This window comes from Lepus europaeus, chromosome 6 (genome assembly GCF_033115175.1).
Source record: "Lepus europaeus isolate LE1 chromosome 6, mLepTim1.pri, whole genome shotgun sequence".
Classification (NCBI taxonomy): domain Eukaryota; kingdom Metazoa; phylum Chordata; class Mammalia; order Lagomorpha; family Leporidae; genus Lepus; species Lepus europaeus.
The window spans coordinates 99,271,400-99,293,288 of NC_084832.1; the positions used below are offsets into that span (position 1 = coordinate 99,271,400).

Genomic DNA, 21,889 nt, shown 5'->3' on the forward strand with positions numbered 1-21,889 from the left:
CGACGAGACTGATACAGAAATGCCCGGGCTTGGTGCTGGCCCACAGGGCAAGCTCTCAGCGAGTGGGCAGGTGAGGCGTGCACCTGCGCCGGTAGGCGGTGGGCACCTGTGTGGCAGAGGGAGGGTCCGGCTGCCCCTACCTGCCCTCACCCTCCCTGTTCTCTCGCCTCCTCCGTGGCAGGTGAATGTGAAGAGGCCGCTGAAGGAGGTCACGCACTTTGAGGTGGTGGAATCCGGCCGCTACGTGTTCCTGCTGCTGGGTGGAGCCCTCTCTGTGGTGTGGGACCGCCGCCTGGGAGTCTCTGTGGTCCTGAAGCAGACCTACCAGGTCAGCGAGCTGTCACTTGTCACTCCTCGGGCAGCCACCTCTTGGGTTGGGGCTGTCCTGTGCCCCGGCCTCCCTCCCTGAACAGGTGTGTGTGTGGACTCACAGAGGCAGGCTGCCCACGGGAAGAGTTAGGGTCCCTTGGCAGGCCTTGCTGGGCGTGCTGTTTATGCCCACAAAGGGAGGGAGTTAGGTATGAGGCGATGTGCGCTTCCCTTTAGGTTTTCTCCCTAAGGAGGGACCCTGCCCGGTGTTCTCCTGACACAGCAGAGGATTCTGCGGGTTGTCTTGCCCCCGAGCTGTATGCCGGCACGATTTGAGAGCTGCTTGTTAACCTGCCTTGGAGAAATGTCACGATCTCGGGCCAGGCCCAACAGTTCGCTGGGACTTTAACAATTTCTCTGGGTGGCGTGCACATGACAAGTGGCTCCGTGGGCTATGGTGGCTGATTCAGATTCCCAGGCGTTGCCCACAATGCCATCCATCTTCGATTCCCTTCCGTGGCAGGTGTTAACAGCTCAAGCATTCATTTATTCTATAAATACTGACTTCCGGGATAGTTCCAGTGTGGTCCCAGGTGCTGAGGATACCACAGAGGAAGAATCAGACACCTGGTTCTATTTTTAACCCTTGCGTTCTGTTCTGCTGTAACAAATTACCTTGAAGTTAGCAGCTTCAAACCGTCACACACATTCTTCATCGATGGTTCTGCAGGTTAGACATCTAAAATCACCCGGCAGGGCTGCCTTCCTCCTGGGGACTCCGGGGGCAGATCTGTTCCTTGCCTTGTCCACTTCCTGGAGGCTGCCTGCTCTCCTTGGCTTGTGGCCTCACCGTCCCTTTCTTTCTTTTTTTTTTTTTTTTTGACAGGCAGAGTGGACAGTGAGAGAGAGGCACAGAGAGAAAGGTCTTCCTTTTGCCGTTGGTTCACCCTCCAATGGCCGCTGCGACCGGCGCGCTGTGGCCAGCGCACCGCGCTGATCCAATGGCAGGAGCCAGGTGCTTATCCTGGTCTCCCATGGGGTGCAGGGCCCAAGCACTTGGGCCATCCTCCACTCCTGGGCCACAGCAGAGAGCTGGCCTGGAAGAGGGGCAACCGGGACAGAATCCAGTGCCCCGACCGGGACTAGAACCCGGTGTGCTGGTGCCGCAAGGCAGAGGATTAGCCTATTGAGCCGCAGTGCCGGCTCTCACCATCCCTTTCAAAGCCAGCAGTGTAGCATCTTTCCATCTAACCTGGCCTGTGTCGGTCTCATCACCTTTGCCACTCGGGCTTCTCCTGCCTGCTTATCAGACTCTGTGATTACACGGGGCCCGGCTGGTTATCCCAGGATCATCTCCCTACAGCTCACAACCTTAATCCAGTCCCAGCGGCAAAGTTCCTGCGGCCATGGGTGTTTATCCGTTACCTGTTGCGGTAACAAAATACCGCGTGGCTGGGAACTTTATAAAGAAAAGAGGTTTTCCTAGCTGGCTGTGTCACGGTGTGAGGGATAAACAGAAAGAGAAATGGCCGTGTGAAGAAGTGATCACATGGCCAGAGGGCCAGACGGGAGGCCAGAGGCATTCAGGGGCCAGGCGTACCCTTTCCACAACAACCCCCTTTGTGGGAAATCTGTGAGCGCTACATTGATCTCTTCAAAGGGCAGCACCCCCCAAATGACCTCATCACCTCCCACCTCTTAAAGGTTCCACCACCTCTCAACATTGCCACACCAGGGCCACGCTTCTAGCACACAGAGCATTGGGGGATGAACTCAAACCATGGTTCTGAGGGTCAGGACATGGCTGCCTTTGAGGACACTGTCTGGCCTCCTATAACCTTGGGGAAAATCATAGTCTGATGGGGATGTGGTTTAAGATAGATTGATGTGATGAGACTTGTCTGAAGCGGTGACATCTGAGCAGAGTCCCCAGCGAAGGGAAGGAGTGAGCCATGCAAGTACCCAGGGAGAGATGGGCCAGCACACGCAGAGGCCCTGACACGGCAGGTGTTCGGACAAGGAGGCCAGGATGGCTGCAGAGGTGGGATGGGGGTGAGTGGTAGTTCATGAGGGCAGGGAGCAGGCAGTGGCCATACCAGGGGAGCTATTAAGTCCTGTAAAGATGCTTCATTTTTCTAACCAACTGTGAGAATATTCTTCTTAAATGTTTGTCTGTAACGTATACTCATTGCACCAAAGCCAATTTTTTCCCTGCTTATTGAAGCAAAATAGAATTCAGCATTTCTCTTTGTCCCAGGACAGGGCTCTAGGGTATCCTGTAAAAACTGTAGCACCTTTTCTTTCCCAGGCCAAGCGCCTCCAGTTCTTTCCACCGTTTTTTTACCTGGTGCCTTTCACTCATTTAGCCATCAGCACATTTAGCACCTGTTCCCTATGGAGCTGAATAAGGTCCAGCTTCCCCATTGACATTTGTGGACAGTTCTGAGCAGCCTGCCCCGAACATGTTGTAGTTCTCCAGGTTAGGGACTCTCCTGTCCACAGCCGTGGGGGACTGTAATGTCCCCTCCCTGGGCCCCTGCACTCTCACTGATGGGACAACTGAGCCAGCTGGGGAGCTCATGGCTGTCACACCGGCTTCCAAGGCCAAGGCTGCCCAGTTCCCATCTCTGTCCTTAGCCTCTCTCTGTTTCCTTGACTTTAAGATACGGTCGTGGAGGAAACCGAGGACAAGGCCCTGGGGAGGGGAAGCACCTGCGCTCACCCTCGTCCTCGTCTGCTCTGCCTCCCTCTCCACCCCGCTCCTCCTCCTGCTCCTAGGTCCACCCTACGACCTCTGCTGCCCGGAGCCGCCTCCTTCCCCTGAAGCGGAGAGCATGCCCCTGGGGTTTGCAGGGCTCACTCTCTCCCCTTGTGTGTCTCCAGGATCAAGTGTGTGGCCTGTGTGGGAATTTCGATGGCGTCCAGAACAATGACTTCACCAGTAGCAACCTCCAAGTGGAGGATGATCCCGTGGACTTCGGGAACTCCTGGAAAGTGAACTCGCAGTGTGCGGACACCACAAAAGTACGTTGGGGGGTCTCTGCGTGGTCAGACCCTCAAAGACCTGGTCCCGGGAATGGCCCCCACCCACAGCGTGTGGCGGGCGCTGCAGGGGGTGGGCGGCCTGGGGGTGGGGGGAGAGCCTGCCGAGTGCTTCCGGGTTGAGTCGCCCCCCCAGTCCGGCTGCCCTAATCTGTGTGCTCTTGCGCCGTTCCCCAGGTGCTGCTGGACTTGTCGCCTGTCACCTGCCGCGACAATGTCGTGAAGCAGACGCTGGTGGATTCCTCCTGCAGGATTCTTACTAGTCACATCTTCCAGGACTGCAACAAGCTGGTGAGGGCCCGGAGGGCGGCGGGAGGCGGGATGGTGCTGAGGGCCGGCCCAGGGGCTCGGACGAGCCGGTGTGAGAACACTGACATGGGCTTCCGCGGGGCAGCGCTGCTGTCCTTTCTAGGCTGTGGGGCCGGACACCAAGGGGAGAGGCGACAGCTCTGGGGAGAGCCCCGCCCGGCAAGGCGGTTGCCTTGTACACAGGAAGTGACTGCTGGCGGCATCCGCCCATGCTTCTCTTTTGGCCCCAGTCTTAGGGTTTGCTCCCCTTTGTATTCTCCCTCTCCCCCACCAGAGCCAGGGCTTCCTTTCCCTGGTATTGCTCGAGTCTCCACACCTGAGAACTTCTCCTCACAACCCCTTTACTTTATTACTATTACTATTCTAAATTTAAAAAGATTTATTTGAAAGAGAGAGAGGGAGAGATTATCTTACATCTGCTGGTTCACTCCTCACATAGCCAAAATGAACAGCGCTGGGCCAGGCCAAAGCCGGTAGCCTGGAACTCCATCCAGCTCTCCCATGTGGGTGGCAGGGACCCAAGTATTTGGGCCGTCTTCTGCTGCTTTCCCAGGTGCATCAGCAGGGAGCTGGATCGGAAATGAAGCAGCCGGGACTCAAACCAGTGCCCATGTGGGATGACAGCATCGCAGGCTGTGGCTTTACCTGCTACACCACAGTGCCAGCCCCCTTTATCATTATCTGTTAAAGACTTATTTATTTGAAATGCAGAGCGATTTGTATATCACTGAGAGAGAGAGAGACAGAGAGACAGAGAGGGAGAGAGAGATATTGAGATTTCATCCGCTGGTTGCAACAGCCAGTTCTGAGCTAGGCTTAAGCCAGGAGCATGGAACGCCATCTGAATCTCCCAAGTGGGTTACAGGGGTCCAAGTACTTGGGACGTCTTCTACTGCTTTTGCAGGAGTGGAGTAGCTGGGATTCGAACTGACTATTCAATGTAGGATGCCAGCATTCCAAGTGTCAGCTTAACCCACTGTGCCATGACCCTCACCCCTTCTAAATCCCTTTAGTGTCCAGTTCTTTTTTTTTTTTTTTAAAAGATTTGTTTATTTTATTTGAAAGTCGGAGGTACACAGAGAAAGAAGGAGAGGCAAAGGCAGAGAGAGAGAGAGAGAGAGAGAGAGAGAGAGAGAGGTCTTCCATCCACTGTTTCACTCCCCAGTTGGCCACAACGGTTGGAGCTGCGCTGATCCGAAGCCAGGAGCCAGGAGCTTCCTCCAGGTCTCCCACGTGGGTGCAGGGGCTCAAGGACTTAGGCCATCTTCTACTGCTTTCCCAGGCCACAGCAGAGAGCTGGATTGGAAGTGGAGTAGCCAGGTCTTGAACCGGTGCCCATATGTGATGCTGGCACTGCAGGTGGCGGCTTTACCTGCTGCGCCACAGCGCTGGCTCCAAGTTCTTTTTTTTTTTTTTTTAAGATTTATTTATTTAAGGCCGGCGCCGTGGCTCAACAGGCTAATCCTCCGCCTTGTGGCGCCGGCATACCGGGTTCTAGTCCCGGTCGGGGCACCGATCCTGTCCCGGTTGCCCCTCTTCCAGGCCAGCTCTCTGCTGTGGCCAGGGAGTGCAGTGGAGGATGGCCCAAGTGTTTGGGCTCTGCACCCCATGGGAGACCAGGATAAGCACCTGGCTCCTGCCATCGGACCAGTGCGGTGCGCCGGCCGCAGCGCGCTACCGCGGCGGCCATTGGAGGGTGAACCAATGGCAAAGGAAGACCTTTCTCTCTGTCTCTCTCTCACTGTCCACTCTGCCTGTCAAAAAAAAAAAAAAGATTTATTTATTTATTTGAAAGAGTTAGAGAGGCAGAGAGAGAGAGAGAGGGAGGGAGAGAGGTCTACTATCTGCTGGTTCACTCCCCAAATGGCTGCAACAGCCAGAGCTGGGCCAATCTAAAGCCAGGAGCCAGGAGCAGGGGCCCAAGCACTTGTGCCATCTTCCACTGCTTCCCCAGGCCATGGCAGAGAGCTGGATCAGAGGTAGAGCAGCCGGGACTAGAACCGGCACCCATATGAGATGCCAGTGCCGCAGGTGCAGCTTCACCTGCTACGCCAGGTACAGCCTTGCGCCCAGTTCTTGTTTCACAGAATCTCTTTCCTAATCTCAGCTCCAGGGGCTCTGAGCCCTCATCTGAAGGCTCCATTTTTATCTTTATCTCAGACGAGAAGGGGGAATTCCCCATAGTTAAATGCAGTTCTCTGTCTTCTTCTGTGTGCATGTGTGTGTCCATGAGTGCATGTGTATTACACACATGCACACAGCTGTGTCCATGCACATTGTGTGTGTGTAGGGGGGGGGGGGCATCTAGTTTCTCTCTCCCTCCACCCGGTGCTTTTCAGTTCCTGGGGGCTTCAAAGGATACTGAGGTTTCTCGTATTTGCTACAAACCATGGGCGTCTGAGGTGGGAGAGTGAAGACAGGAGTCACGGACGGGAGTCAAGGCTCTCTTGGGAACGGCACCCACTGGCTGTGTCTGCACTCATTTCTATCACGATGACCCTGACTCGGGCCTGTGTGTCACAGCACGTTTCAGGGGCGGGAAGCGGGGGGATGTGGTTGGTGTGACGGAACAGGAACGGTGGGTGGGCTCCCCGCTGTCTGTGTGGATTTGTGGTCCAGGGTGCTGCCCCGTAGCTCCTCAGCAGGCTCACTAGCTAGGTGGACGGATGGACAGAGGGCACGTTCTTTTGAAAAATCCGTGGGCATGTTATATTGTAAAAACCAGCAACACTGCCGTCTTCAGTATTTCTTGCTGGAATTAGAAGCTAGGATTCTTGCCACCCAGTCCCTCTTAGGGGCCATAGGCTTACTTTCCTCCCTCCACCTGGGGGTCTCCTTATCCTCAACATTCCTTCCAGAACATTCTACCCAGACCCAGAGCTCTAGGCCCAGGCCACCCAAGGTTTCCTTTGCAGGTGGACCCTGAGCCATACCTGGACATCTGCATTTATGACACCTGCTCCTGTGAGTCTATTGGGGACTGTGTCTGCTTCTGTGACACCATTGCTGCCTACGCCCAGGTGTGTGCCCAGCACGGGAATGTGGTGAACTGGAGGACCGCCACGTTGTGCCGTGAGTCCTGACCCCTCTTGGTGACCTCCCCGCGTACATCTGGAAGATTTGTGGGTTGCAGGAGGGCGCCTTTGTGGGAGAGACGAGAGAGCTCTAGTATAGGAATGAATGACCAAGGACCAAAGCAAGTTGACATACAGACTTGCATGGGGAGTTCACATGATAGGCAAGGAGGGAGGTGGGTTTGAGACTTTAGAGCAAGGAGACTTTTCTTTGGAGGAATTCTGGAAAGGAGACGGCATACGGATGAGGAGGAGGAGGTCAGTGTAGTAGACAATGTCTTGTTTTCCAGTTTGAGGGATCAACTCGTACGTGTAGGTAGAATCTTCCTTCCTTGGGTGTAAGCAATTTAATAGTTTTATTTGTTTCTCATTTTTAAAATGTTTATTTATTTATTTATTTGAAAGGCAGAGTTAGAGAGACAGACAGAGAGGGAGAAAGAGAGAGAGATCTTCCACTGGTTCACTCCCCAAATGGCTATAATGGTGGGGGCTGGACCAGGTTGAAGCCAAGAGCCTGGAACTCCATCCTGGTCTACCATGTGTGTGGCAGAGGCCCAAGGACTTGGGCCATCTTCCAGTGCTTTCCCAGGCTCATTAGTAGGAGGTAGATTGGGAATGGAGCAGCCGTGATTTGAAACAGTGCCCATATGGGATGCTGGTGCTGCAGGCAGCAGCTTAACCTGCTGTGTCACAGGCTGACCCTGTACCTTAGTATTTTTATATAGAAAAGTGAATCAGAACCACTAAGTTCCTGCTTTAGGGGTTTTAGTCTCTGATGTGAGTGACTCCTGTGGCCCTTTATTCTCCAGCATGGACCACTTCCACCCTGCCCCCATCACCACCGTGAGTCTCCCCAGGGACTCTCTGGCACTTTTGCTGTGGTCTTAGCTTCCCAGGTTGCACAGAACCGCCTGGTGCTGTCACTCATGGCCTTTTCTTCTGTCCACACAGCCCAGAGCTGCGAGGAGAGGAATGTCCGGGAGAGTGGGTATGAGTGTGAGTGGCGCTACAACAGCTGTGCACCTGCCTGCCCTGTCACGTGCCAGCACCCGGAGCCTCTGGCCTGTCCTGTGCAGTGTGTGGAGGGCTGCCACGCGTACTGCCCTCCAGGTGAGCGCTGTCCCTGGATGGGGTGGGCTGGAGGTTGTTAGGAACGATGCTTCCGGGTCCTTCTTCATCTCAGCTAACTCCCCATGGTGCTCTGGCCCCGGCCCTGCAGCCTACAGCAGGGTCTGTTTTCATGAGCCAGGCTGACTGATTTCTGTCTAGCTAGCTCCCAGGAAACACTTTTTGCCTGTGTATGGGTTTGTGATTGGGAGCAGAACTTTCCACAGTGATGGGAATATTCTGTTGAATACAGTGGCAGCCGCATGTATCTGAGTGGAATTTATGTATTGGATTTCACTTCATTTAAATTTAAATATCACATCGGAGAGTACAGCTCTGAGGTCAATGCATGCATTCTTCAGGAAACCGAAATTCTTAGAGAAACGGTTTTCCCTGGTCCCAAGGCTTGGGGGGGAGGTGAGATGGGATGAAGGAACCCCCTGTCACTTTTTCAGAGAGGTAAATCAAGGCACAAAGCGGGAAGGCTGCTCCCTGGGGGGTGGGATGCCCACTGGACAGGCGGTGCCGTTCGGGACAGGTGAACTCTGGGCTCCTGACGAGGGCTTTGTCGTGCAGGGAAGATCCTGGATGAGCTGCTGCAGACCTGCATCGACCCCCAGGACTGCCCCGTGTGTGAGGTGGCCGGCCGGCGCCTGGCCTCGGGAAAGAAAGTCACCTTGAACCCTGGTGACCCTGCGCACTGTCAGATTTGGTAAAACCAGATCCCGGGGGGCTTGGAGTGATGAACCTTTTAAAAAATTGTGTATTCAGTTTTTATTCATTTTAAAGGCAGAAGGGGGGTAGGAGACAGAGAGAGAGAGAGAGAGAGAGAGAGAGAGAGAGAGAGATTGGGAGACCTTCTAACCACTCGTTCCCTCTCCAAATGCCCACAATAGCCAGAATTGGGCCAGGCGGAAGCTGGGAGCCTGGGACTCCATCTAGGTCTCATATGTGGGTGGCAGGGGCCCAAGGACTTGAGCCACCACCTGCTGCCTCCCAGAGTCTTTGTTAGCAGGAAGCTGGAATCCCAAGCCAGAGGTGGAACTTGGACCCAGGCACTCCTCTCTAGGATCTGGGTGTCCCAAGTGGTGTCTTAGGCACTGTGCCAGTGCCTGCCCTTGGCATGGTAAGTCCAATTGTGTTCTTTTAGGGCTGCCTGGAGACAGATTTTGGGGAAAGCTTTCTAGTTATGTGGTTTGAGAAGCTGGCTTTATTTATTTTGTTTGTTAATGAAGTAATGAATGAGTTTAGTTCATTGTTTGATTTGTTTCTAGGGTTTGCATCTCTTTCTTTCTTTCTTTCTTTCTTTCTTTCTTTCTTTCTTTTTTATTTTTGACAGGCAGAGTGGACAGTGAGAGAGAGAGAGAAAGGTCTTCCTTTTGCCGTTGGTTCACCCTCCAATGGCCGCCGCTGCCGGCACACTGCGCTGTTCCGATGGCAGGAGCCAGGTGCTTATCCTGGTCTCCCATGGGGTGCAGAGCCCAAACACTTGGGCCATCCTCCACTGCACTCCCTGGCCACAGCAGAGAGCTGGCCTGGAAGAGGGGCAACCGGGACAGGATCGGTGCCCTGACCGGAACTAGAACCTGGTGTGCCGGCGCCGCAAGGCGGAGGATTAGCATGTTGAACCACGGCGCCGGCCTTGCATCTCTTTCTTTAAGACCTGTGTTCCCCAAACATATTTCTTAAGAGGTTGTTAAGAGAACTTTACCTTTCCTCACGAAAGGTGGGGTCCCTGGAAGTCAGCTGTCTTTTTGTGGGGCTGGGGATTCAGGGAGGAAAGTGAGGTGGAGCCCTGACCCCTCTGTCTAACACAGGCATCTTGGGGGCCACAGTGGAGTCCAGCAGGCTTGGCTTTCACAGCGGGGAGGGAAGACACGCGTTGCTGTGCCCCCAGGCCCTTGCCGGAATTGCTTCTGGGAAGCTGGCCTGTGGGGAGGGGAGAGGAGGTCCTGGGAGTGAGCACCGAGCTTTGTGAAGTCCTGCGCACAAGTGGGGAACATTTATTAAAATGTTGATCTATTCAACACCACTCCCTGACACCGATGAAGCCTTCTGGGAGCTTGAACTTGAGAACTGAACTTGGCTGGGGAGGGGGCTGCGGTCACAGCGGCCAGAGCCAGATCCTGCCGCCACCATCTGTACAAACAAGAGTGAACACTGCCCGGGGTGAGTTTCCTAGCAAACACAGGAAACTAGAAAGTATGTCACTCACGCACTGTTACCCAGGAATGGAAGCAATAAATCGTGTGGATCATGAGGAAGTTGGAATTAACTTCCCAGTACGACCCTGCCTGCCCACCCTCCCTATGCAGAAACGGAGACCGTGAGCAATGAGTGGTTGGGGGGAGGGGCTGTGCTGAGGCTTCCAGAGCCCTTCCTACCTCCTCCTGCAGGCATGCCGGGAGGGGCAGCCATCTGGTCCTTGCTGAGCCCTCGAACAGGGCATGGGTAGTGGTTTCACAGCAGCTGGGATATCCCCCGGCCGGCCAGCCACAGACGACAGCTCCCAGGGCTCAGGGCGTGGCTGCCTTCTCGGCATTACTGGGAGTGTGAGGTCAAGTTGCCTCAGAGGCCAGGGCACCAACAGGAGAAGGCACTGGTCTGTGTAGGTGTCCACCATGTGGTGCCTGGGTCTCAGCTACGGTCTGCCATTCCCTGCCAGGTCCCAGGGCACTGGTGCAAAGCCGGAGTGACCCGAAGAGCCTGCGCGTTTTCCTGGTGCTGTGGGAATTTGCATATGGGGCAGTGGCACTACTATAGGCTTAGGGCTGGGAACAAGGCCTGGTGAGGACCTGAGACATGATAGATGCTCACTGAGCTCCTGCGTCTGTCAGAGGAATGAATGCAGGAGCCACCGTCTTTTGCTCCATCAAACACCTTGGAGACCCTCGTCTGTTTCTCCCAAGGGCTTTGATCTGCTAGAGAAAGCTGACATCTTTGTACCTTTATTCTTTCTGCAATGTCTCTGCTCCAGTTTTTCTTCTCTCTTTTTAGGGCCCAGCGTATTAAACATCATTCAGACATGCTATAGTGTTTATCTTCAATAGAGCACTTACAAGTCCTGGTCAGTGACAACATTTTAGGACAGTGTTTGTCCTAGGAGGTACTTGTAAGGAGGTTTAGATAATAATTATATATTTGTGTTGCTAGAGACATAGGCCTAGGACAACACACCCTGAGGTAGACTAATGCCTTGGCTTCTGGACTCAAGGGAAGCCTGTGTGTGTGTGTATGTGTGCACATGCATGTTGGTATACAAGTGTGTATGTTTGTGTGTGTATGGGCGTGCATGTGTGTGTGTTTGTGTGCTATTGTATGTACATGTGTGTGCATGTATATGGACATGTGTATGTATGTGTGTGTGTGTGAGACCACCTGGGGACAGATGTCATAAAATGACATCTTATTTGGGTGGGGCATGTTTCCCTGGAGTTCCCATTCAAGTGCACCCGGCAGGCAGTTCTATGGGAACAAGTGCAGAGGTCCCACCAGGGAGGGCTGAGAAGTGCTCCAAGATTCTTCCAGAACCATTTTGCTTTCTTCCCTGCTCTGTTGCAGTCACTGTGAGGGGGTCAACCTCACCTGCAAAGCCTGCCAGGAACCGGGAGGCATGGTGGTGCCCCCTACAGATGCCCCAGCCAGGCCCACCACCCCGTATGTGGAGGACACCCCCGAGCCGCCCCTGCACGACTTCTACTGCAGCAAGCTGCTGGACCTGGTCTTCCTGCTGGACGGCTCGGCCCAGCTGTCAGAGGCGGAGTTCGGGGTGCTGAAGGCCTTTGTGGTGAGCGTGATGGAGCGGCTGCACATCTCGCAGAAGCGCATCCGCGTGGCCGTGGTGGAGTACCACGACGGCTCCCACTCCTACATCAGCCTCAGGGACCGCAAGCGGCCCTCCGAGCTGCGCCGCATCGCCAGCCAGGTGAAGTACGCGGGCGGCCCGGTGGCCTCGACCAGCGAGGTCTTGAAGTACACGCTCTTCCAGATCTTCAGCAAGGTGGACCGGCCCGAAGCCTCCCGCATTGTCCTGCTCCTGTCTGCCAGCCAGGAGACCCCGCGCATGGTCCGCAACTTGGTCCGCTACGCCCAGGGCCTGAAGAAGAAGAAGGTCGTTGTGATCCCGGTGGGCATTGGGCCGCATGTCAGCGTCAGGCAGATCCACCTCATTGAGAAGCAGGCCCCCGAGAACAAGGCCTTCGTGCTGAGCGGTGTGGATGAGCTGGAGCAGCGGAGGGATGAGATTATCAGCTACCTCTGCGAGCTGGCCCCCGAGGCCCCTGCTCCTACTCAGCGCCCGCCCACGGCCCGGGTCACCGTGAGCCCAGGGCAGTTGGGGGTCTCACCCCAGGGCCCCAAGCGGCGCTCCATGGTTCTGGATGTGGTGTTTGTCCTGGAAGGGTCAGACGAAGTCGGGGAGGCCAACTTCAACAAGAGCAGGGCGTTCGTGGAGGAGGTGATCCGGCGCATGGACGTGGGCCCCGGCAGCATCCACGTCACGGTGCTGCAGTACTCATACGTGGTGACCGTGGAGTACACCTTCAGCGAGCCCCAGTCCAAGGACGACATCCTGCGACACGTGCGAGAGATCCGCTACCAGGGCGGCAACAGGACCAACACGGGGCTGGCCCTGCAGTACCTCTCCGAGCACAGCTTCACCACCAGCCAGGGCGACCGGGAGCAGGCCCCGAACCTGGTCTACATGGTCACAGGAAACCCCGCCTCTGACGAGATCAAGCGACTGCCTGGCGACATCCAGCTGGTGCCCATCGGAGTGGGCCCGCATGCCGACGTGCAGGAGCTGGAGAGGATCGGCTGGCCCAACGCCCCCATCCTCATCCAGGACTTCGAGAAGCTCCCCCGAGAGGCTCCTGACCTGGTGCTGCAGAGGTGCTGCTCCGGGGCGGGGCTGCAGCTCCCCACCCTCTCCCCCGCCCCTGGTAGGCTGGTGCCCGTGTGCGTGTGGGAGGGCTGAGGGGCCGTGGCGCTGTACGTGAGGCTGTGATACGGCTCTCGGGGCCTCCTCCCTGCTCCCTGTGCTTGGTCAAACCTGGGCCTCGGGGTGCTGGCTGATGCTTCCTCCGCTCCAGGCAGGGCAGGATCTTTCCTTATTTGTAAGTGTTTACTAACTCAAAGGGAATCAAACCTGCTGTCTACATATGAACAAGAAAATTTGACAATGCCAGTGCCAACACCTGGCCTCACCCCCACCCAGTTCCATTTTTTGCCTCGAAAGAAAGTAACCTTTGTGAAATCCGGTGATTATCATTTCCTTTGGAACCTACTGGGTGGGTGAAATTTTTCTTTCTTGAATTCTGTCTTTATGTATTTATGTATTTTCATTTTATGAGAGAGAGAGAGAGAGAGAGAGAGAGAGAGAGAGAGAGAAATATCTTCTGTCACTGATTTCTCTGATTCACTCTCCAAGTACCCACAACAATCAAGGCTGGAACCCTATCTGGGTCTCCCATGTGGGTAGCAGGGCTCCAAGCATTTGGGCCACCTTCTTTTTTCTTTTCTTTTTCTTTTTTTTAAGAATTATTTTAGGTGCTGGTGCTGCAGCGCAGTGGGTTAAAGCCCTGGCCTGAAGCTTGGGCGTCCCATATGGGTGCTGGTTCTAGTCCCGGCGGCTCCACTTCCAATCTAGCTCTCTGCTATAGCCTGGGAAAGTCTTGGGCCATTTTCTACTGCTATATAGGATGCCAGCACTGCAGGCTGGGGCTTTAACCTGCTGTGCCACAGCACTGGCCCCTTGGGTCATCTTCTACTTCCTTCCCAGACGCTAGCAGGGAGGTGGATCGGTGCAGTAGGGATGGGGGGGTCATAAGCAGTGGCTTAATCTGCTGAGCTACAACATCAGCCCCTTGTGCCCTTTCAACCCCTTGCTGGCATTTAATCATTTAAAAAAAAGATTTATTTATTTATTTGAGAGGCAGAGTTACAGACAGAGAGAGGGAAGAGACAGAGTGAGAGGTCTTCCATCCTCTGGTTCACTTTCCAAATGGCCCCAACAGCTGGAGCTGGGCCGATCCTAAGCCAGGAGCCAGAAGCTTCCTCTGGGTCTGCCACATGGGTGCAGGGGCCCAAGGACTTGGGCCATCTTCTGCTGCTTTCACAGGCCAGAGCAGAGAGCTGGATCGGAAGAGGAGCAGCTGGAACATGAACCGGTGCCCATATGGCATGCTGGCACTGCAGGTGGTGGCTTAGTCTACTATGCCTCAGTGTAGGCCCCCAATTTCTGTTCCTTAAAACCCTGTGGCAGACACCCATGCCTGGATGTCTGAGAGTACCCCCAAAAAAGTTCATGGAAAAAGGAATTAGAGGAGAAGTTTGTTTTGACACAAAATTTGGAAATCCATGCCTATGAGGGGTTCTTACAAAGTTCATAGGAAATGCATACTGTAGAAAAACTATGCCCGGATTTCAAGTTGTTTTGCATCAAAATAAACTTATCTTTTTAAAAAACATGCACTTCTTTACACAGTTATTTATTTTGAAAGGCAAACACCCCCCCACACAGAAACACACACAAAGGGCCAGGCAGCCCCTGGCAACAGCTGGGGCTGGGCCAGGCTGAAGCCAAGAACTGGGAACCCAACCTGGGTCTCCTGCATAGTTGGCAGGGACCCAAGTTCTTGAACCCTCACCACTGCCTTCCAGGGCGTGCAGCATCAGAAAGCTGGAATTGAGGGTGGAACTGGGTTTTGAACCTAGGTACTTAGATGTGGGATGTGGGCATCCCAAGAAGTGGCTTAACCGGACCTGAGCCCTGCCCCCTACTTAGCTTTTAATTCGGTCGCCCGTCACCTTTGTGGTGACACGTGTTGGGGGTGCGGGCAGCCTCTGCCTGGCAGCTGTGCGCTCACCGTCCTGGTGCCTCTTGCAGACTGCGGCCAGCCCCTGGATGTGGTCCTTCTGCTGGACGGCTCCTCCGGCTCGCCGGCTTCTTACTTTGATGAGATGAAGAGTTTTGCCAAGGCTTTCATCTCCAAGGCCAATCTGGGTGAGTGACAACCCCGAGGCAGCCCTAGAAGAAGCGGCTGTTTTGGGGAGCGCGCTGGATGTGACACACATTCCCCTTTCCACTCCCTAGGGCCTCACCTCACTCAGGTGTCCGTGCTGCAGTACGGAAGCATCACCACGGTCGACGTGCCGTGGACCGCGGCCCAGGAGAAAGCCAACTTACTGAGCCTCGTGGACCCCATGCAGCGCGAGGGTGGCCCCAGCCAAATCGGTAACGTTGGTGCTGGGGGCTGGGTGTGGAGCCTGGTTCTGGTCCTAACGCTTGGCCTAACTGGCTGGTCACTTTGCTCAGAGGCTTTAGTACCCTCTCCCTGGGGAGCGAGGAGCTGGGTGCTCTTCCAGGTCTCTTGTGTGTTCCTCTGGGCTTCGGGATTGTTAGCTTTAGAGAACACGCCCTGAGACAGGACACCCAGCTGGCTGCAGCCACGCCCTTGCTTGCAGTGGGGGCTGACGGGGTGTGGTCTTTTCTCCATCCTCAGGGCACGCGCTGGGCTTTGCGGTGCGGTACCTCACTTCGCAAGTGCACGGAGTGAGACCTGCAGCCTCCAAGGTGGTGGTCATCCTGGTCACCGATGTCTCCATGGACTCAGTGGATGAAGCCGCGGCTGCCGCCAGATCCAACCGTAAGTGGCCGGTATCCAACCCTGAGACTCCTGCGTGCCAGAAGGGAGGAGGTGCCTGGGGGTCCTGGCGGAGGAGGTGCGGGGGTCCTGGCAAAGCAGGCGCAGGCGCAGGGCCCCCATGTAGCTTGCTGTCCCGCCCCAGGAAGCTGTCCAGTCACTGTGTTACTTAGAACCAGTCATGAGAGTGTTCATTCTTTCCTCGTCGGTGAGCTTTAGATGGCGGCCTTTGCATTTCTCCTTGCGCACCGCTGCACCTTTCCTTTTTAAAGTGTTGTCCTTGGTCTCTCACCAAAATGCCATGTCTGCAGCCGGAGTGGTTAAAAATTTATTTATTTATTTGAAAGGGAGAGAGGGAGGGGGAGAGATGGAGGGAGAGACAGAGGGAATGGGAGAGGTAGAGGTGAAGGAGAGAGAGAGAGAGAGAGAGAGAGAGAGAGAGAGAGAATCTTTTACTTACTGGTTCATTCCCCAAATGGCCACAATAGCTGGAACAGGCAGAAGTCAGGAGCCTGTAACTCCCTCTGGGTCTCCCATGTGGGTGGCAGGGGTCCGTCTTTTGCTGCTTTCCCAGGGGCATTAGCAGGGAGCTGGATTGGAAGTGGAACAGGCGAGACTTGAACTGGCACTCATATGGGATGCGGGTGTCCCAGGCTGCACAACTAAATGACTTTCTCACTGGAACCCCAGCCTCCACCCTGTCCTTTGCGGTTTGTCCTCAACACAGAAGCCGTGGTGGACCCTTTACAAATGGAGGGCTGCTCTTGTCACTGCTCTGTCGTCCTGGCTGGCTCTCTGCTCCCTTCCAAGAACATGTTAGGTCCTTCCAGGGGCCCGGGAAGCTGCTCGTGGTCCATGCCCCACACCCGTCTGTTGTCGGCCCTGCTGCAGCCTGGCTGGGCCTTGCAGCTCTGCTTCCGTCCCTCTGCTGGGGAGACCCCTCCCTCTGATGTCCTCCTGCCTCCTTCCGGCCTCACCTCAGGTCCCTGCTCCAATGCCATCTTTCACAGAACACTCCTCCAACCATCACAGTACATCAGAAAGTTTGTGGCAAAATGGAGTGAAAAGATAAGTTTATGGGCTGGTGGTGCAGCTGGTTAAGCTGCTGCTTGCGATGCTGGCGTCCCATCTTGGAGCTCAAGTTTGAGTCCACACTGCTCCCCTTCCAATCTCACTTTCTGCTGGTGCACCTGGGAAGGCACTGGAAAATGGCTCAGGTGCTTGGGCCTCTGCCTCTCAAGTGGAGACCAGGTTGGAGTTCTGGGCTCCTGGCTTCAGCCTGGACCAGCCCCAGCCTTTGCAGCCATTTGGGGGGGGGGGGGTGAACCAGCACATGGAAGATCTCTCTCTCTCTCTCTCTCTCTCCCTGTTATTATGCTTTTTAAGTAAATATATAAATAAATCTCTTTTTTTAAAAAAGAGAAAAGTCTATTTTGGTGCAAAAATATTTTGAAATCCCTGCAGTTTTTCCATAGTGCTCATTTTCCATGAACTTTTTGAAGATCCCTCATGTGCATTGATTTCAGGGTTTTTTTTTTTTGTTTGTTTGTTTGTTTTTTTTTTTTTTGCAGCAAGATAAAGTCATCTTTTCACAAACTTTCTGAAGTTCCCTTGCGTATGAGGCAGTAGCCCCCATTCCTACTCTGGTGTTCTCATCCTCCTTAACCGATTTTGATTTTTCCCGTGCCCTTGACACACCTGAGACACCACATACTCGTATTGGTTGATGGATTGGTTGACTGTGTGTTTAGTGTCTGTCTCTCCCCAGCGTTAAGCCCTGTGGGGCTGGGGCCAGAGACCGTGGTCCACTGCTGTGTTCTCATTGCTTACGATAGCACCTGACACACAGTAGGGTCTCATGAGCGTTTGCTGACTGACTATTGTTCTCAGGGGGTCGGTGAGGGTGACCAGGGTGGAGAACACGAGGGTCTACACAGACGCTGGGTGCAGAGTGAGGCCGGTCCACTGTGAGCCCTCCTGACCCCAGGCCCTCTCTCGTTCCTTGCTAACACAGGAGTGGCAGTGTTCCCCATCGTGATTGGGGATCGGTATGACGAGGCCCAGCTGAGGACCTTGGCAGGCCCAGAGGGCGGCTCCAATGTGGTGAAGCTCCAGCGCATCGAAGACCTCCCCACCATGGTCACCCTGGGCAATTCTTTCTTCCACAAACTTTGCTCTGGTGAGTCTTTAACAGCCCCACAGAACCCACATAAAGACAGAAATATCATACTAGACACTGGAGAGGGCTCAGGCACAAGATTTGGCCTTGACCGAAGGTTATCAGACAGGTCGGGACCTTTGTGTTTCTGCTCATAGAACTGCAACCCCTCGGGGGGCCAGCAGGTGTTTCCCTGTGCGTGCCTTCCTTCCACTCCAGCTGCCCACCTGAGCTTTGGCAGGGAAACGGACTGATTGTGCAGTGGGATCTTGCGCAAAAGAACCAGAATCCATAAGATCATTCTGTTTCTTCCCCAGAGCTCTGTGCTCTCAACATGGGTGGAAAGGGCTTGGGAAAGATGGAAACAGGCTCTAGTATCCAAGGACCCTGGTCTAAGTTGATTTTGGATAAGAAACTATTTTTAAAAACCAGTATTTTGTGTGTGTCTGATGTCATATAGTTTCCTAATTAACTCATTGTAAGTCAAAAGCCCACTGTTGAGTTCTTGTCTTCCCCTGCTAACTGGTAAGCTCTCTTGGAAGGAATTCCCCATAGCTCTCTCTCAAGTTTTCAGGGTCTTGTCCCATCTCCTGCACCCTGCTCAACTCTGGCATCCACACATGGAGGGGGTGATGACTGTGTGACTGTTGGATAGGCTTAGTGAGCTGTGACTACTGCCATATATGATCATGGTGGTTATCGACATGTGCTAATAGCCACAGGTCATATGTTTGCAGAAACACAGGATGAGCCCTCTCTTAACCTCGTGTCCTCATGCCCCCACTGTGAAACCTGCCAAGATGCTTTTCCAAGTTGAGTTAACATCAAAGACAAGACCAGGTAGCCCACCAGACTCTGCAAATGGCTTTCCATTTCTGGGTGAGCGGAGGGTTGAAGGTCATATTTGTGTCTGTTTCAGGGTTCCCTAGAGTTTGTGTGGATGAGGATGGGAATGAGAAGAGGGTAAGTTGGTTCCTTTCTGCTGACTTTGAAAGAAGGCTCGGAAATGCTTGTTTGGGGCCCTTGTTCCCACTGGTTCACGTTGCCTCTCTGGGTCTGAGTCCAGGACTCTGGCTTGCCACTGTCCTGTTGTGGGGAGTGCACCTGTGAGTACTGTGTTCTGTTTCCTGACTCAGGACCCCAGAGGCGGTTGGCTGCTGGGTGGATGGGCTCGGTGTTGGAGTGCCTTCTCCTGGTCTCTGCTCAAGTCTGACCCTTTGTTCTGCAGCCCGGCGATGTGTGGACCTTGCCAGATCAGTGCCACACAGTGACTTGCCTGCCAGATGGCCAGACCTTGCTGAAGAGTCATCGGGTCAACTGTGACCGGGGCCCCAAGCCTTCGTGCCCCAACAGCCAGTTCCCTGTTCGGGTGGAGGAGACCTGTGGCTGCCGCTGGACCTGTCCCTGTAAGTCCTTTGCTCACAGTGTCACGAGGGCAGTGTGTTCAGCTTGGCTGTGTGGAGAGCAGCACGGAAGCCACCAGCTCGGATGTGTCTGTTCACGGTGCTGCCTTCACCCGTGCTCCCTCCCTCCCACGTTTGCTAGATGTGTTTTTGTCCAGTCTCGAGGACCATTGCTCTCTTGCTCTGTTTCTGGGAGACCTCTCCCCAGGTTATGCAAAGACAGAGGGAACAGTTGAGTTTCTGAGGTCAGTGTTCAACTTGGCAGTGCACACTTTGGAGTCCTTGTACTTGGGGGATAGCAGTGGAAGCACAGCCGTCAAACCGATACCCCAGAAAAACTCTAATCACACCTGTGGCTGTGTCGGTTGGGTGCACATCAACAGCACATCAACACGGTGGCCTGGTTTAAGAGGACAGCAGAGCCAAGTCTGCCTCATGCATTCCTTCTTGGGGCACGGGTTAATCCTGTCTTGTAGTTGGGAGAATTGACCGTTTACAATGATCCTACACAGAAGTAGGATCACAATCATTGAATGGAACGGGCATAATTTCTGTCATCAATACGATTACATGGCTCACTTTGCTTTTAGAATGTGTTTAGCAGAATAAGGTTCCCACCCCCACCTTAGATGGAGGCTCTGTCTAACCTCATGATATATATATTTTTTTATTCACAAGGAATTCCATGGCTGCTTTAAGTCATAAAACAAAGTCTCCCTTGGTAATGAGATGCTCACTCTTGTGTCGTAATCACAACTTTGTACTTGACCAGCGTTGCAGCACCTCCCTAGTCCCAGTTTGGGCTGCCTGCCTCTGGGAAAGGGGGTGTGGTGAGCTTCTCCTCCATCTTGGAACATGGAGAGAAGAGAGTTGAATAAAGTTGGCTTATTTTGCTCCAGAATAAACTTACCTTTTAACTTCATTTTCCATGGACTGTTTGAAGTTCCCATGTGTAATCACAGTACAATGATCAACATCTAATTCTGCCAGTTATCCTACTAACATCCTATCCATCGTGGTCTAAGATTCAATGCAGAATCCCACATTCTAGTTGGTTTTCATGTCTCCTTGATCCCCTTAATTCTGGAACAGATTTTTGATTGTTGGGTCACATGGTTGTTCCACTTTTTAACTTTTTGAGGACCCATAGTGCCTGCCCCATTTGACATCCCCCGCCCCACAACAATGCACAGGGGTTCCAGTGACTACACCGTCTCACTGACACATAATGGAGAGCTTTGGTTGGTTTATGAGAATGGTCATCTCAACATGTGTGAGGTGACTCCTCATTGTGGTCTTGATTTGCCTTTCCCTGGTCATCAGTGATGCTGGGTATTTGTCCATACACCTGCTGACTTCTCCTATGTTTCCTTTGGAGAAATATCTCCTCAAGTCCTTTGACTGTTTTAAAATTGCTTTTTGATATTACTGAATTGAAAGAGTCCCACAGATAGTCTGGATATTAATCCCTTATAAATGTATGGTTTGAAAATATTTTCTCCCTTGATGTAAGTTGCCTTTTCTTCCGGTTCATTGTTTCCTTTGCTGCACAGAGCATTAAAGTTTGATGTAGTTTCATTTGTCTGTTTTGCTTTTGCTGCCCATGATTTTGGTGTCATATTCAAGAAATCATGGGCTGGTGTTGTGGCTTAGCAGGTAAAGCCGCTGCCTGCAGTGCTGGCATCCCATGTGGGTGCTGGTTTGTGATCCATCTGCTCCACTTCCCATCCAGCTCCCTGCTAATGGTCTGGGAAAAGCAGCAGAAGATAGCCCAAGTAGTTGGACCCCTGCCACCCATGTAGGAGACTTGATTGAAGCTCCTGGCTCCTGGCTTTAGCCTGGCTCAGCCCTGGTGACTTCGGGTGTGAACCAGCTGATGGAAGATCTCTCTCTCCCTCTCTGTAATTTTGACTTTGAAATAAATAAATAGATCTTTTAAAAAATCACCAAGACCAAGTTACAAAGTCCCCGTGCCCCCTTCGCGCTGTACGTCCCATTCTTTTAGTAATTTCATGGTTTCAGATCTTATCTTTAAGTATTCAGTTCATTTTGGGTATGCTGTAAGATGTGCGTCCAATTTTATTCTTTTTTATGTGGCTAGGTAGTTGTTATTGTATAGAAGTATAACTGGTTTAGTACATTGATTTTGTATCCTATAACTTTGTTATTTTATTTATTAATTCTAACAGGTTTTTTTTGTGGACTCTGTAGGGTTTTTCTATATATGAAATTATGTCATCTGTGAACAAAGATGTTTTGCTTCTTTTTTTCCCCCTTTGATTGCTTTTTATTTCTTTGTGTACCCTAATTGCACTGGCTAGGACTTCCAGGACTGGGCAAAATAGGAATGGTGAGGGTGCAGGCATCCTAAACTTGCTCCTGGTTTTACTTAGAGGAAATTCTTCCACCAGTTTTTCACAATTGAGAACAAAGCTGTGGGCTTTTCATAAAAGGTCTTTATACATTGAGATGATTTCCTTTTATTCTTAGACTGGTGACTGTTTTAGTAATGAATTTTTTTTTTTTTTTGACAGGCAGAGTGGATAGTGAGAGAGAGAGACAGAGAGAAAGGTCTTCCTTTTTGCCGTTGGTTCACCCTCCAATGGCCTCTGTGGCCGGCGCATCGTGCTGATCCGAAGGCAGGAGCCAGGTGCTTCTCCTGGTCTCCCATGTGGGTGCAGGGCCCAAGCACTTGGGCCATCCTCCACTGCCTTCCCGGGCCACAGCAGAGAGCTGGCCTGGAAGAGGGGCAACCGGGATAGAATCCGGCGCTCCAACCGGGACTAGAACCCAGTGTGCCGGCGCCGCAAGGTGGAGGATTAGCCTGTTAAGCCAAGGCGCCGG

General features: G+C 53.3%; 1 protein-coding gene across 1 annotated transcript in view; it reads left to right on the forward strand.

Annotated features, from left to right (window-relative positions):
- Positions 1 to 21,889, forward strand: part of VWF (von Willebrand factor) — a 159,067-nt gene that overhangs the window by 82,965 nt on the left and 54,213 nt on the right. Inside the window, exons 22-34 of the mRNA XM_062195452.1 lie at positions 182 to 328; positions 3,193 to 3,333; positions 3,529 to 3,642; positions 6,576 to 6,732; positions 7,686 to 7,844; positions 8,418 to 8,553; positions 11,403 to 12,781; positions 14,728 to 14,844; positions 14,935 to 15,075; positions 15,344 to 15,487; positions 17,499 to 17,663; positions 18,562 to 18,605; positions 18,871 to 19,048. Coding sequence (XP_062051436.1) covers positions 182 to 328; positions 3,193 to 3,333; positions 3,529 to 3,642; positions 6,576 to 6,732; positions 7,686 to 7,844; positions 8,418 to 8,553; positions 11,403 to 12,781; positions 14,728 to 14,844; positions 14,935 to 15,075; positions 15,344 to 15,487; positions 17,499 to 17,663; positions 18,562 to 18,605; positions 18,871 to 19,048 — 3,022 coding nt within the window. The remainder of the gene's footprint in view (positions 1 to 181; positions 329 to 3,192; positions 3,334 to 3,528; positions 3,643 to 6,575; positions 6,733 to 7,685; positions 7,845 to 8,417; positions 8,554 to 11,402; positions 12,782 to 14,727; positions 14,845 to 14,934; positions 15,076 to 15,343; positions 15,488 to 17,498; positions 17,664 to 18,561; positions 18,606 to 18,870; positions 19,049 to 21,889) is intronic.